The sequence below is a fragment of the Mastomys coucha genome, unplaced genomic scaffold, assembly GCF_008632895.1.
Source record: "Mastomys coucha isolate ucsf_1 unplaced genomic scaffold, UCSF_Mcou_1 pScaffold23, whole genome shotgun sequence".
In the NCBI taxonomy this organism is placed as follows: Eukaryota; Metazoa; Chordata; class Mammalia; order Rodentia; family Muridae; genus Mastomys; species Mastomys coucha.
This window is the reverse complement of record NW_022196906.1, coordinates 117,213,553-117,229,913: the sequence shown is the minus strand read 5'-3', so window position 1 is coordinate 117,229,913 and position 16,361 is coordinate 117,213,553. Positions and strand designations below refer to the sequence as shown.

Genomic DNA, 16,361 nt, shown 5'->3' with positions numbered 1-16,361 from the left:
ATTGCTTGTAGGGTCCTGCTGTGGGCAGTTCTCCAGGTTCAGGCTCTCAGAAGACTGGTTTTGAAATGGGTACAGAGGACTTTGAATGCTTCTTGCCAAACTTCCTGGAGGGCTTTAAATGGTGCTAACATGTTGTGCACCTAGCCCAGGAGCTCAAACTCTGATCCATAGTCACCAGGGAGCTAGTGAGGGCTTTATGAAAAAAATCATATGGGCATTCACAATTTAGAATGTTTACCCTGGACATAATCAGCAGCTGGTAGAGCCAGGAAAACCTGTGATAATGGTGTGAAGAAGATTGTGGGATTGAGAGCAATTAGGTGGAAGTAGCCTTAGCCGAGGAGATGAGGGGTGTAGCAGACTGAGAAGACCTGAAGACCACTGGATTTCTAGCCTGGATAACAATGTGGCAGCTAGGATACCACTGAACAGGAGGGTAGAGGGCTGTGCCACGCCCTTGCCAGCAGGAAACCCCCAGCAGCTTCTCCATGCTTTTGTGGGCTGAGTCAGCCATGCTCTGTCTTGCTTTGTGACGGCGCTGCTGTGGCTTTAAGTGTTCACAGCCTACTGAGTGTCAAGAGAAAAGACTTGTAAAGTGCTTCACAATGTAGATGATACTTCTCTTGGGTAATCAAGTCAGGTCTTTCCTTCTCCCTTTTCTTATCTCTATATTTTCTTTTTTTAAAAAACTGTAAACAAGTATTTTTCAGTTTGGAAATGAGAGGAAAACTCAGTGTTTGGATATGTAGGCTTCGGCAGTCTGCAAGCTTCAGGACATTCCCATGACGTGGATAAAGAATAGAGGGGCAGAGTATCTCAGCAGACTTCCCACCCATGCTCTGCATCAGTGGAGGACTACACTCAACAAAAGCCAGAATTCTTCTCCATGAGGTAGTAACAGGTTTCCATAGCCCTGAGATTCAAGCAGACAAGTGTGGAAGAGGCAGTTTTAGGGGTGGGGAGAGAAGCTGCTAGAAGCCTCAAGGCACTTTCATCACAGGCTCAGGTGGCCGGACGGGTCGGACCTTGGTCTTCTGGGAGATTTGTGCAGTTGGAGACACACTTTCAGGAAGGCTCTAATCACCAGCTGACTAATAAGCAATAATGAGAATATTACATGAGGCTCTGGTTACCTTCATAAAGGGGCTTCCTCTGACAGGCAGCCGTGTGTGGGCTCTCTAAGGTTTATAGGAAATTCAGGGGCTGGTACCTGCAGGTACTTTCCTGGCCTTCTTCACTGCATCTGTGTCTGCACTCCACAGCTCCCACCATGGCCTCTTTCCAGTGCAGGAGAACTGTCATTTGGCCGGTGTCTGCAGTCACTTTAGCTGGAGTCTGTTCCCAGTCAATCTTCTCAGTTGCAAAAGCAAACCACAACATGCATGCATCTTCGCATTCCTTAAGAAGTTCTTCCCCTCCTAAAATTCTTCCACAGGATAGATCCTAACAACCTCTTGTTCCTTCTGCCTTGCTGGCCTGTTCCAGTTTGTCAGACTTAGTCAGGGGGTGGGGGGAGTGGTGCTCTGTGTGAAACCCCCAACCCCTACACACACCCTCTGGATCCTATTAGATTTGTTGTGCAGCACAGGTGTGCAGGCTTTGCTCCCTACTGACTTTGCACAGCAGTGCTACTTAGAGTCTGGGTGTATTGTAGAGCTTCATAGCTTCAGTGTTGGTACACTGCTGGTCTCCTCATCTGAATGATCATATCCTGAACACTCGGCTGTGGAAAGCGCCATCCAAGTACCTCCCATAAACTTCCTATGTGCTGTAAATCCCAGGTATTGGAAAAATGGGTCACTTATTAGGAAGCAAAGGCACAGTGATGGCACCTGTTGTAGCCGCACCACTGTCAAGTGTGGGACTTAGACTTAAAGCAGGCCTAGTTAATACCTCTGTGCTAAGTCACTAATTGCTCCTTTTTTCCTGATCCATGTTTTAAGCCATCCTGCTGGACACCTTTTCCTGGGTCAGCCACCTCTCTGCTACTCTGCAGCTGAAAGTTCACCCCCTGTTGGTGCTTCTTTCCTGTCACCACCTCACCCACAGTCTTAGCTAGTGATGCTCTACATGCTTTGTTGTGTCTGGTACCTGAGTTTCCCCTCCACTTCTGCTGTGTCCTTAGTGAACCACCAGTAGTCACTCTGTCCACCTTCTTATCTGGCTCACAAAGCACAGGGGCCCAAGCTTCTGCCTGTACCACTAATGACACTAGGCCACCCAGTGTGGGCTGGCATGAGCTCTGCAGTCACTTTTGTCCCACAGCTCTCCCTGGAGCATGCCCTTCCATTTCTCAGTGGCCCTTAGACATCAATGTCTTAAAACTTCTGTCTCCTGATTATTAGTTATTGGCTGCTACCTCCTCTGATCTCTCTCTCTTTTTTTTAAAGATTTATTTATTATATGTAAGTACACTGTAGCTGTCTTCAGACCCTCCAGAAGAGGGTGTCAGATTTCATTACGGGTGGTTGTGAGCCACCATGTGGTTGCTGGGATTTGAACTCATGACCTTCGGAAGAGCAGTTGGTGCTCTTAACCACTGAGCCATCTCACCAGCCCCCTACTCTGATCTCTTAATATAGTAATTTCCTCTCGAAAAACCAAAAAAAAAAAAAAAAAAAAAAAAAAAAAAAAAAAAAAAAAAAAAAATATAGTAATTTCCACAGCACACATACCCCTGTGGGGGAGGCAAGTTGAATACATGGGAGGAAAACAATACAAATCTTGGAGACTGAGTTCATAGTGACGAATGGTGAGCACAGGGCTTAGCTTAAGGTAGGTACTTGGTAGCACTGGCTTTTGAGACCCTGCACAAGTTGGTGTTCTGTCTGTGTCCCATTCAGATGTGTGCAGAGTCCAAACAAACTCTAGAACCAGAGTACCAAGTATTAATATATTACCAGTGTGGAATAACATGTCAGATATCAAAGGTGCCTGTTACTGGATACAAAGTGCCCGTCCTTCAAAACAGTCACACAGGTAAAAAGTAAAGCAGAGCAGGACCCAGTGAATACCAGGCAGCATGTTTTGGCATGGAAGAGGTGAGCTGTGGGATATGCCTCTCAGCAGTGGCCCTTCCCAAAGCCAGTGCTCTGAAGAGTCAGCGAGCCCAACCACTGCCATGATGTTCCCAGGGGGGAAGACTAGATCAATGACATGAAATGAAAGCAAAACATTAATCCCAAGGTCAGTATGGCCTATTGTGATCTGGAACACAGAGCCCATGTGTGTGGGGGCTTTGACATAATTGCCTCCACTACAGAGTGACAACTGACCCTGATGCCTTTCCTATTCTCTTAGGGGGCAGTGCCCAAAGGAAATGCCACTAAAGAGTTCATCGAGAGCCTTCAGCTGAAGCCTGGGCAGGTGGTGTACAAGTGTCCCAAGTGCTGCAGCATCAAGCCCGACCGGGCACACCACTGCAGGTACCGTGGACTTTCCACAGCACCAGGCCAGCACTGGGACTTCTGAGTGTCTCACCCAGGCAAGAAGAGACCACTAGGTTGGAAAAGGCATTTGAGTGGGCAAGGGATGCCTGACAAAACCTCTTTTTCAGCATCTGTAAGATTGAGAGACTCCTGGTTTCCTGATATCTCAAAGCTTTGTGAAATCTCTGAGTGTTCACCACTTGAGACAAAGGCCCCACTCAGACCTTCCTTGAAGCAACACTTGAAGAGCTTTCGACATGCACAGCTCTTAAGCAGAAATCCGTTTTCCCTCTGAGCTGAGGAGTTCCCTTTGTATCATCAGGGTTCTTTGTATCTTCTTGATGAGAAGATGTGGAGCTAAAAATTGCATTTCTTCATTACAAGGGATCTATAAATGACAAATTACAGAGACCTAGAGTGTCATTTGGTTATCTTCACAACATGCTATATGTTTGGAGTAGAAGGGTTTGTAGGAAATTGCTTTGCTAGCCTGAAGTACTACAGAGAAAGAAATTGTGAATAAGCAGAAGATCACTGAGTGACTAAAAGGTCTTTCTTTTTTTTTAATTTTATTTATTTATTTTATGTATATGAGTACACACTGTAGCTGTACAGATAGTTGTGAGCCTTCATCTGGTTGTTGGGAATTGACTTTTAGGACCTCTGCTCGCTCTAGTCAACTCCACTCACTCAGTCCCTGCTCGCTCTGGCCCAAAGATTTATTTATTATTATAAATAACTACACTGTAGCTGTCTTCAGATGCACCAGAAGAGGGCGTCAGATCTCATTATGGGTGGTTGTGAGCCACCATGTGGTTGCTGGGATTTGAACTCAGGACCTTTGGAAGAACAGTCTGCTGAGCCATCTCTCCAGCCCCTGAAAGGTCTTTCTTGTGCAGTCTCAGTGAAAGGATCTGTTTCTGTCACCCAAGTATTAGTCAGCTCCTCAGTCTACTCTCTCCCCTCATCACCAATCTCATGTCTATCTTCATTGCCACTCCCAGAGATATGAGACTGTTGGAGGGTGATGCGCTGGATGGGGAAGCTAGCTTCATGGTGTCAAATGACTGCTTTAAGGTCACATAGTAAGCAGATACTAGACAGGTCTGGATCCTGCCCATTCTGGCTCTAGAGCCTCATGGGGCTCAGTCTTTACCTAGGTCGTCCAGTTTGAAGTTGATTTACACAGAAGCAGCTGTGAGTGTTTGATGGGTAAGCTCTGCTTTTCCTAAGGAGCTCTGTTTTGGGCTAACGTTGCCTTTGAGGTGTGTTGGAAGCTTGCTTCTTGTGCCTGAGATGGCATTTATTACCTTTCTGCCACTCTGGGGGCCTGACCTTAAAGCTGGAGAGGTTAGTGTTTTAAATCCAGTGTAGTTCTCAGGCCAAGTCCCTTCCTCTTCGTGAAGACTGAATGTAAATAGCTATGAGTGACCAACAGTGAGTGGCTGAGACCATGTGAAGGTGGCTAGAGATACAAAGACCAGGCCAGGAACCAGAGAGTCAACTGCAGGAAGCAGCTTTCACACTACCATAGTGGTGCTTTTCCCTTGCCTTATTCTCTGGTCCAGCATCCAGTGTTCTCTTTACTACAGCTACCACCAGTTCTTCACCTCCACCCCAGAATGATCCAAAGTGGGCATCTAAGTGCCAGTAAACAGTTAGAGCAAAGCAAGAACTGCTGGTTCAGAGTAACCTTGTGAGGGTTCTGAACTGCCTGTGTCTGCCCCAGAAAAGGTGTGCTGACAGCTGTTGTTTTATGGTAGTGTATGGTGACCCAAGCTATTCAGAACATGAAACATTGGAGAGATTGATGATCTGTTAGCTCAGAGGCTACTATATGGTCCTGGAGAGAGAGAGAGAGAGAAAGAGAGAGAGAGAGAGAGAGAGAGAGAGAGAGAGAGAGAGAGAGAGAGAGAGAGACTGAGACTTTGTCTTATTTTCAGATAAAGATTTACACCTGTACCTCTTTCTGTATTCCCCTGTTTCTGGTAGAATCTGTAGAAGTTGATATTGTCTCCATTCCCAGAACTGTGGTGGGGATCATAGCCAAACACATAACATTTCGTCTAGGGCAGTGGTTCTTAACTTTGGTAATGCTGTGACCCTTTAATACAGTTCCTCATGTTGTGGTGACCCCAATCATAAAATTATTTTTGTTGCTGCTTTGTAACAGTAATTTTAGTACTCTTATGAATTGTATAATGTGTAAATATCTGATATGCAAGATATTTGATATGAAACCTTAGTGAAAGGGTCCTTTAAGGGGTCAAGACCCACAGATTGAGAACCACTGATCTAGAGTATGCCTTCCAGCCTTGCTTCTGTAGGCAGGCGTTTCCCTCTAGCAGGAGCCCTATAATCCCAGGCTAGTCACTCTCCCTCAAAGCATATATTTGTCTAACCTGGTTGCCCAGCACACCTTAGCCCCTTCTGAGACCCAGCTTCCTGCTTTCATTCTGTTTGGGTCCTCCTATTTATGAGGACCAGAGACCATGCAGAATCCCTTAGGGGTTTATGCTGTTGTAGAGCCACAGCCTTGGGCTTATATGATAAGTTCCCAGGGGAGGCAAAGCCTGGCCTTGACTGGGCATAACACCCCATGCTTCCTATAACCCCCACTCCCAATACACACACACTGAGGCTGAGCCCTCATCAGATTCCTAGAACCCTGACAGACTCCTGTTGCTTAGTTTTCCAGGCCTCACAGTCACCAAATACATTATCATGTGAACTGGTGCGCACCTGAGGAACAGGATGATTTGGAGGGCCTCTTTCTTCGTTCAACCACAAAATGGAGATCTGCCCTTGGATCCCTGTTCTGTTCTTTCCTTGACTACACTGTCTCTTCAGAGCTGTTTTAAACTAGAGTATAGGATGCTATTACCTTGCCTACAGTTTTGTCAGTCAGTGAGGTATGTGATGAAATCCTGTGTGTGAAAGCATGGCTCCCTCTGTCTTTCCCCTGCTCCTGTAGGGTTCCATCCATTCTCTGCCTGCTTCTTATCTGTGTGAGCTCTAGCCTTCACACTCAGACACAGCCAGGCTAAGCCCAGAGTCCCTCCACTGAGTCAGGAAAGGCATATTGAGCAGCGTGACAATGTGGTAAGTGCTCCTGTGAGGCATGGCTGTGTGTCTAATGCTGGCCCAGCACCTGGGATGGCTAAGAGAACTGGTGCTACACAACAAAGATTGTTCTTTATGCCTCCTACAACCCAAGAGTGGGCCTGTGAATGTATATAAGCCAAAGAGCTTGTCAATGTCTCCTGAGATCTGGGGGCCGAAATGTGGCAAGGAAGTGGTAGAAGGGAGAAGTGTAAACGAGAGGAGGAGCTGGGCAGTGGTGGCACACGCCTTTAAACCCAGCACTTGGTAGGCAGAGACAGGCGGATTTCTGGGTTCGAGGCCAACCTGGTCTACAGAGTGAATTCCAGGACAGCCAGGGCTATGCAGAGAAACCCTGTCTTGGGGGACAAAAAAAAAAGATAGGAGGAGTGAGGGAAATCTAGAAGGCCCGGCACCAGAAAAGATCTCTGAGTAAAGCATCTTCTGTGTTCAGTGACCATTGCTTCACCCTCAGTCCCTACAGCCTTGGGCCCTGGAGCCCTGCCTGCCATGCATGAAGCCGTCTGGCCCAGGGAGAAGAGAAGTGCTGCTTTGGCACTTCATGTCCTTAAAAACAGGAAACCACCCACCTATGCCACCCTCAAGAGCTATAGTCACTCTCCCTGCTCCCTCAAGCATGTATTTGTCTAACCTGGTTGCCCAGCACACTTTAGCCCCTTGTGAAACCCAGCTTCCTGCTCTTCCACAGTTGTTTTCTTTAGAGTGTGAAGGATGGCTTTGCTATGAGAACTTGTTTAAAATCTCCATTGTCTACAGAACCAGAGGCCACTTGGTGGTTCTCTACAATGGACCCCTCACTGACTTGAGCATGTACTCGAAAGCTGCCCTAGAAATAAGTAGGGTGGAAGAGGACTTGCTTAGGAGCATAGGCAAGAAGTGGCTACTCTCAGGAGTTTGTTCCTCAAATGAGTAGGGATTAAGGATCCTAGAGCTCACTGCATTGGGTTGCATGCCCATAAAATAAGTAGGGTGTGGTGATTCTATCCATGGTGAGCAGAGGCCTGGTACATAGCAAGCAGACTACCACTCTACACTACTTGCCTGCTTTAAAATTGTGTATGGGAAGATCAGGCATAGTGATGCACACCTTTAATCTGAATACTTAGGAGACAAAGGCAGGTAGATCTCTGAGTTCTAGGCCAGCCTGCTTTATAGAGCAAGTTCCAAGACAACCAGGTTACACAGAGAAACCTTGTCTTGAAAAACAAACAAAAAGGTGTTAATAAATTTATCGTGTACATAATTCACATGTGTTTTCACATGTATTTTTAGAGCTGGTAACAGAAGAGACAGAGCAGACAGCCCAGTGGTGTAGTTGCTGGGCCTGACTGTTTGCTTCTGCATCCATGTTGGACCTCCTTTTCTTGCCTTGCCTTCCTGCTCCTGAAGATCATGGAACCAGGCTAGCATTTCTGAGCAGTGCCTATTGGCAGCATGCCTGTGTTATGAGATGAGGCCTTTGGAGTGATGGGGAAGAGAAAGGGTGGAGAGCAGTGAGAAGCCTCTGCTCGTCTTAGTCAAACTGACTTGAGAAAGGTAGCCCAGCAGACCCAAGTCTGCCAAGCTACTGCAGTCCCTACAGCTTGAAAAAGAATAGTCCATTTCGGCTAGTGTTTGGTAGAACTTCTGGAACTTCTGCTAGCCCTTTCCCTGTATCCTGTCCTGCAGTAACATTTCCCAAACTCCCCTTACTTGGTCTCCTCAGGAAACCCAATTTCTAAGTTTCATGAGGCTTCAGAATAGCCTCTTACCTGGGCCAGTTCTGGCCTGTTAACGTGTGCAGATGCCTAGGAAGCCAATGCTTCTGACTCCTAGTAGGGAGTGCCTTGACCCTGGAAGTCCCGACTCTGCATTCCAGTCCTCTTACAGAGGTGTCAAAATGAAGCCACAATTCCAGTGTTCCCCTTTGTTACTTGTGTAGCGTTTGTTTTCAAACTATATGATGGTTAACCTTGCTGAAGGTCTGAATTATGGATCATTTCAGTGTTTGTAAGCGGTGCATTCGCAAGATGGACCACCACTGTCCTTGGGTCAACAACTGTGTCGGCGAGAACAACCAGAAGTACTTTGTTCTATTCACAGTAAGTCAGCAAGTATCTGAACTCTGCCTCCATGAGGCAGGAAGACTCATTGGTTCTTTGGAAAATCTCAGCACGCTTAGCAGTCTCCCTTGCTACTGAGAACACTGCCTACTGTGTGGCTCACTCGGTATCTCTCTGGCTCAACAAATGTCCTTCACCGTCTGTGTATTTCTGTAAATGTAGAAAGCTGATTTGGTTTGACTAGCTGGAGGCAAGTACTATATGTTCTGGGTGCTAGAGCACTAAGCCCACATAGCTGAAGATGGCAATGTTGCTGGTTGCCTCAAACTCTGAGCTACAGGTAGATGGAAAATAGTCGGCACTCTGACCTTTTAAGTTAGAAGCAGCAGCAGATTTTATGTGCTCCACACAGCCTGAGTCATGCCTGTGTTTAGGCTGTGCATCTGTTCTGGTTCCACGTATTCCCAGAGAACAGCTAACATCCTACTCAAAACAAGAAACAGGGTCTGTAGACTGGAGGAGTCACAGGTATCTTTCTGGCCTCCACCTAGCAGAGTATTCATGTAGAACATGTTCTGAGTAGCTGCTTAAGGAGACTGCATAGTTAGGAGATTATCCCAACAATGGCTCAGCACTGCTTTCCTGTTTCAGATGTACATAGCTCTCATTTCCTTGCACGCCCTCATCATGGTGGGATTCCACTTCCTGCATTGCTTTGAAGAAGACTGGACAAGTAAGTATTGCTAGGTTTCTCTTCCTTCTGTAGAGAAGGTATAGGACCTGAGGGGTCTGAGGGCCTGCTCCCTTTGTAGTACCAGCCCAACCTCATTTTATTACATCTTCTGAAACCCTACAGATCAATCAGGCCCTAAGAGGCACAAATCTTTTTTTTTTTATGACAAGAAACAGACCCTTCAGTTTAGACAGGATCAAACTGAGCATGAATTGAGAGAACAGGCCCCAAGTCAGCAGAGGCCAGATCCTGAGGATGGCACGGGAGAAAGTCCTGGTCTGCAAGACACTTGCTTTACTCTTACAACTGGGGATGGAACCCAGGGCTACACTAGGCAAGCTCTCCTAACCCCCAGCAACATCCTAGCTCTAAACAGGGTACTGTAATTAAGGTCATTTTACCCCAGTCTCCCAAAGATCCATTTTTAACTTTTTGCCTAAGGCATAAGTGTTTTTAACTTTGTGTGTGTGTATGTGTGTGTGTGTGTGTGTGTGTAGGAGGAGGAGTTTTTTTCAGATTGCTTGTCTTGATAATACTAACTTATTAAGATCATAGACCATGTCTTCCTGCTTTACAAATATCCCAATTAAATGTGCAGATTTAAAACAGGGAGAAAACAGAGGTGGGAAAGCAAAACATAATAAGCAGCTACATGCAGGGCTAGAACTTTCACACTTAGAGTCTTAGGTCAAGGTGGATGTCCTGACCGGGGAACCCCTGGTCAGGACATCCACCCCTGTCCAGTTCTGAGAGGAGGGCAGGGACAAGTAGGATAGCATCTGCAGAAGTGAGTGAGTCCCACCAGTTCTTGCTCACTTGGTGAGCATTCTGCAAGCACATGTATTTGGCTAGGCCCTGGCAATCCAGGTCAATTCTGGTACAGCCTTGGCAACTTGATATAGGATGTCCAATTAGGTCATTTCATCATCACAAAGCTCCCTCCTGTGTCAGGTTAACTGTGGGCAATGATAGCATAACCCAGACTGTCACAGAAGTGACTGTCTTTGCTTTGTGGTCATGCTCACAGGGCTGTTAGAGTCCACTAGGAGCTAGGAAATGTGCAGAGTGTATTTTGAGCAATACAGACCCTACAAGCCCCAGAATAGGAGAATGTTCCTTATTTATAGATGATAAAAATCTGGGTTTGGGGTATGAGCATAATTCCAAAATTTTTTACCTGAAAAGAAAGCCTGCAGTTCAAGCCTTGGTGTCAAGCAGGCATTCAAACTTTGCTGCCTCCAGTGCCTAGGGTCCTCCCAGCCAGATTCCTGATGGAGGGAATGGAATCCAGGCACCCATTCCAGAATAGATTTTGTACAAGAGACTCAAGGAACTGTGCCCCAGGATGGGTGCTTGGAGTTGACATTCAAATCAGAGTTGGGGAGCTCTGCATTCCTTGGGCCTTGATCCATTCCTATTGGGAATTCTCAGGGCCTGCAGAATTCTTCTGCAGAAGGGAAGGAGTGGAGAGCCTCTCTGGCTCTGCCCCTAGTAACAAGGCAGCTGACAAGGATGTGACCTCTATCATGTGAGTGAACATACCATGCTCACACACACATACAGAGAAAACACACTGCACATCACACAACACAACACATAGCTGATGTGAGGTATGTTGATGTCTTATTATCACTTGTTATCCATATCCCTATGCTGAAGGGAAAGTAAGTCTCAGGATGCCCAAGCCTCTTGCCCAGAGATCTGCACTCAGGCATCATTCCAAGATTGGTTGAATGGCTGCCTGGAACCTAAAGTAGGTTTAGTGGGAGAGACAGGTGTCAAGCAAGGAAAGAAAAGGGTAATTGAAATTCCACATGGGAGGGATGGGAAAGGCAGGCTAGGGCAGATGTTTGGGCGATCATAGTTGGAGCTTGTGGTCAGGCTCTTATTCCTTACTCATGTCTGTCAGACTTAGAGCCCTGCTTCTTCCCAGCACCCTTCACTACCCAGGGCCAGCCAAGTAACCTTGCCTGTAATCAGTCAGTTCCTCTGGTTGGTGGGCTGTTAAGACCAAGTACACATACCCAGGTAGGCATCAAGAAGAGAATTTACCAGTTCCAGTGGATATAACACAGGCATCAGGCTCACAAGTAGTAGATAGGCACATGGAGGCAGAACCCCATACACATAAAAGTAAAATAAAGAGAATTCATGTGGAGGTACAAGTTCCAGAGAAGCAGATAAGAGGAGGGCATATCAGATGAGATGCCAGCCTCCCTAACATACATACAGTGATTAGTGTCATTCCTATTCTTTCCCACATCCCCCCTCCCTAGATAGTCAAGATCTATGCAGCCTTCTCGGCAGAGGGAGCAGATGGACCCTTACAAGCCAAACTGGGCGACCAGAGCTGATGCGAGGCAAAGCATATCACGTGTAGCCCAGTTTTCCTTCCCTGTTCTCACACTATCTCCCTGGGAGCCTTAGAGTTCTGTGTGTTTGAGTTAGGCTTTGTCCACTGCTCAGAAACCGCACTTGTAGTCACACATCACTGCTTTACAGTGGAAGGGTGAGCAAATGTCTAGAGCCGGCCCAACCATAAACAGAACAGTAAAAGCTCCAGTACCGTACATAGATGTCCCTGGCAAGAAGGGACATTTCTATTCACTGGTGAGACCATTCCTTTGCAAATAGTCCCCTTTCAAGTCCCCAAACTGCCAGGCACTCCTCTAGACCTACCCTAGTCTCTCACCTTGGACCCAAAGGACGCATGGGGTGGCTAAGTTAGGGGCAATTTGGGAGTGAGGGGAATACCTCTCCAGGAAAGATCTGACCAGGCCAGGACTTTGGGCTTCTGAACCTGCATCTGTGTTCTCTGGGGAAAGGCAGGGTCTCCTGAGGTGTCATGAGGCCTAATAGACTTCTTCCAAGCTGGCCTTTGTGTGGCCTGAGGGTGATGAGCTGAAGTGCACTAGTTAGGGAAGAGGAATCCAACAGTCCCATCTGTTGGGGACTTCTTGAGGGAGTAAGGGGGAGGTGGGTGGGAGCTTGGTGGGGTGAGGCAGGGAGCTATGCAGCCAGTACAAACCCCATGCTGCTTTCCTTGCAGAGTGCAGCTCCTTCTCGCCACCCACCACTGTCATCCTGCTCATCCTGCTGTGCTTTGAGGCCCTGCTCTTCCTCATTTTCACATCAGTGATGTTTGGGACCCAGGTGCACTCCATCTGCACAGATGAGACGGTAAGCAGGGAACTCACCTCCTCTAACCTTGGCTTTAGAGACCCTGTCACCTGTCAGTCCTGAGGTCTCAAGGTACAGGGCACAGTGCCTTCTGTTCTAGTGTTTATGCAGGTTCATCTGGTTGCATGGGAATGGCCCTGCCTGCAGTCTTAGCCAGAGATTGCCTTTAACACAAGTCCCTCTTTATGATACACTGTACCCTGTCAGGCATTCTGCCAGGCTCTTGTCCCTCCCAGCAAGGCTTCCAGACATCAGTTTTTACAACTGATGTCATGACTGGATCCAGGAGACATCTGCTTTGAGCCTCCAGAACAGCATATTCTGGTCCTTACCAGTCCCATTCTCTTGTCTTCTCACCCACTCACCTCATGTCCTACAGCCAATTTCTGTCCTTCCAAAGATACCCAGAAGTTTTGAAGTGGTTGTGATGTGACATTTATTGACGTTTGTGCTTTGGGTTCTAGAAGATGGGGTGGGCAGCACTTTGCCTCGAATGTGAAAAAAAATCATGGGGACCCGGATTGAACCTCTTGCTTGCTCCTGGCTTTATGAATGCTGCCCACCCACCTTCGCAGCGAGAGCTTTCAGCTGTGGTCCATGCTCTTAGATGGAGGACAGCTTCTTCTATGGCTTCAGGTGCTACAGCTCTGTGGGCCTAGAAGCAGAGAGGGGGCAGTGCTGCCCACTGTTAGAGTGCCATTGTGAGTTCTAGGTGGTTCCCAGGGCTTTTGATGTCTTTTAGCCACTCTGTTTCATTTATAATTCATGTCATTGCAAAAGGTTTGGTGTATATTCAGCCATATATCAAACTGGTAAATGGGACCAGCTGTTCCGCAGAAGACCTATAGGAAGCCCAAATGTGACTATCAGGCCCTACCCGTTTGGGAAGCATTTCTAGGTCCCCCAGAGCATGTTCTGGGGGCAATAGATAAACTGACGGTCTGGTTCTAGTTTTTCTTCCTTATTAAGATTGTCCCTGAACAGGATTGTGTTGCCTGTGACTCATGGGGAGAGCATCATCATCCTTAACTGATGCCCTCCCAGGTTCCTAGGCGCTGAGGAAAGCATGGGCTGCCCCTACCCCAGTCTTGGCCAAAACTCAAAATGGACAGACAGCCCCTGCTCTCTGCTTCTCTGGAAGCTCAGCGGCCCTATTTGTAGGAGGGAAAAAAACCACACTTCCTAGCCCCATTTTTATTTTTGTTTTTGTTTTTCCTGAGACTTGGCAGAGAAAGTGGCACAAGCTAGGAGAACTAACTGCCTTGTCCTCCAAGTTCCTCTGGGAAGACCGTCCTCACCCCTCACCCACCATGACTGAGGCTGCAAGCCACCCTCCCTCTAACCTGTACTAATTCAACCTTCCCCTTGTGATTCCTCTCCTTATCAACTAACTGCCTCTTGCTGTCTCACCCTTTCCCTTTGTGTCTCCTCACCCTGCCCGACGGCTGCTCCTTGACCCTCTGGGCTGGTGACACAGTATCAGAGCAGTCACTTCACCTGCTGCTTGGTTTTTTTGTTGTTGGGTTTTTTTTTGGTTTTGATTTTGGGGTTTTTTTGTTTGTTTGTTTGTTTTGTTTTTTGTTTTTGTTTTTTTTGTCTGCAAAGTGGTCATTGTAGCTTCAGCTCTCCTATGCATCTTTACCACACCAACAGCCACAATTAGTTGTCAGAATTTCAACCTCATGCATCAAACCCTTTGCATACACAGGTGCCTCGGAGCACTGCCTGACCCAGCAAGGACTCAGAACTAGACAGTGTCAGTCTTGTTGGCAACAGTGGCCCAGGTACCTGCTGAGAGCTCACTGTCCCTTCAGGGCCTTGTAAATGCATGCCCACCAGAAACCACTTTTAGTGACACATCTTATGAGAGTCAGAAGAAAGCTTCATTGTGTAGGTGGCTTTACTGCTTTGAAAAGGAAGTGTTCGCTCTGGTCACCTGAGGCATGTGGACATCCCTCCCAAAACTGCAGAGATGGAGCTCTTGACTGAAAGTGTGATTGTTCTTGTTTTCAGGGAATAGAACAATTGAAAAAGGAAGAGAGAAGATGGGCTAAAAAAACAAAGTGGATGAACATGAAAGCCGTGTTTGGCCACCCTTTCTCTCTAGGCTGGGCCAGCCCCTTTGCCACACCAGACCAAGGGAAGGCAGACCCGTACCAGTATGTGGTCTGATGGACCCTGACCAGCATTGCCACTCTGACCACATCATGGCACCTCCCATCCGCTCTCGTGAATGTTTAGGCCAAAACTCTTAAAACTTTTTTATGTCTTCAGAAAAATGGCTGAGCATTGCAGAGAAAAAAAAAAGTCCTCATGTTTTATTTTTAAAAAAAAAAAATCATCCTTTCAATTTTTTGATGACTGAAGCTGCTCTTTTTCCTTTTAAAATCACTTCTCTGGCCTCTGTTTCCTCTCTGCTGTCTGTCAGCATAACTAACGTCAAGGGTGCTGCTCAGGCCCTGCCCCTTCTACTAATTGAATGCCCCCTGATACTTTGTGTGGATGAACTGGCCCAGTAGGAAAGCCAAGAGGGCCCTGACCTCCTGCCCACAGGGCAGCACTGGCGCCCACAGGACTCAGAAACTCATCGAAGATGATGCTAACCCCTTGAGGTTTAAGGATGGAAAGATTGGGCTGGAGCTGTCATAAGGGTCCTTGGTGCAGTGGCCTCCTGCCTAAGTGGACAGTTTGCCTCAGTCTCAGAAATCGATTATCAGCCTTGTACTGGATGGGCATGGGTGTACAGAGTGATTTGGGGGAGGTGGGAGAGGTAAAGGGGCCTTTGTATTCTGAATCAGCAATTATGTCACTCTGGCTTTTGGGAAGACTATGAAAGAGATATTTCCCAGCTCAAAATGCCTTATACAATCATAAGAGGAAAAACAATTTCAGGCAAGCTACAACTACTTTCTACCCCAGTTTCCGCCCTTTCCCAGCAAGATTTCAGTCATTCTGAGGGAAACAGACATGCCACCTGTTAGGATCATCTCACTTTTAACCATGCCATGGGCATATACTTTCTGGAGTTTAAAGTCCTCCAGATGTGCACAGACCTGTGTCTTATGTGTGTTTAGCCTGGGAAGTGGTTGTAGATGTTAGGTAACATTCTTAGAGTTTCCAGGTAGCCCCTACTCACCTGCTTCTCAGCCTGCCACACAGACGAGCTTTCCCATCAGTAGGCACTGCTAAGCAAAGTCTCACAGGGAAGAGCTGGTCTGGAGCTGGGGAAGGACCTGGGGATGTAGGAGGTGCCAAGAGAAGACTACTCTTGAACTCTACAGCCACGTGGAACCTGAGCACCATCAAGTCCCTAAACCAGTGGGTTTTAAAGCAATCACCACAAAACTCCCTTTTTAGCTTTTGCTTGGGGTGGGGGTGGGGATAAGGTTTTTCATTCTAGTTGTGGGTAGGAAGAGAGTTAAAGTAGCCCTGTGATTTTTCAGAAGTCGGTGGAACATTCTGCCTCTTCCCAACTCTGTCAGTGCTTCCACATGGAAACAATGCAATAAACCTTTTCCAAATCTGCTTCTGCTCTGCTCTCTCCCCATGGCCTGTGCAGAAGGGCAGGTGGTGTCAGGCTGCAGGGTGAGGGAGTTTAGTTTTGTTCTTAAAGGCTTTGGATGGCCTTTCTGCAGGCAGAATGCTCTGCACGTGTTGGTGGGGAAGGTTCTCTATGGCTCTAAGAGGTCAATCTTTCTGGAGTCTAGGGCCAGAGCTTATCCAGCAGAGAGCAAAGGCTATGCCAACAGGGGGTTCTTGTTGATGGTATCTAGTGATGACAGATGAGGCAACCCTGAGGAATTGGCTTCCGCCCCTACCTCAGTAGGCTTTGATTTGCCTCTGCTGTGCCATGGA

The 16,361-nt window shown here is 47.3% G+C and overlaps 1 protein-coding gene across 6 annotated transcripts in view; it reads left to right on the top strand.

Moving 5' to 3' along the window:
• Window positions 1-16,361, top strand: part of Zdhhc3 (zinc finger DHHC-type palmitoyltransferase 3) — a 48,635-nt gene that overhangs the window by 22,180 nt on the left and 10,094 nt on the right. For 4 of the 6 annotated variants that reach the window (XM_031345844.1, XM_031345846.1, XM_031345848.1 and 1 more), the window contains 4 exons: window positions 3,301-3,425; window positions 8,536-8,632; window positions 9,245-9,326; window positions 12,376-12,506. In XM_031345844.1, coding sequence (XP_031201704.1) covers window positions 3,301-3,425; window positions 8,536-8,632; window positions 9,245-9,326; window positions 12,376-12,506 — 435 coding nt within the window. Of the gene's footprint in view, window positions 1-3,300; window positions 3,426-8,535; window positions 8,633-9,244; window positions 9,327-12,375; window positions 12,507-14,519; window positions 16,032-16,361 lie in introns of those variants that run through there. The other 2 variants (XM_031345847.1, XM_031345850.1) reach the window with 2 other exon arrangements.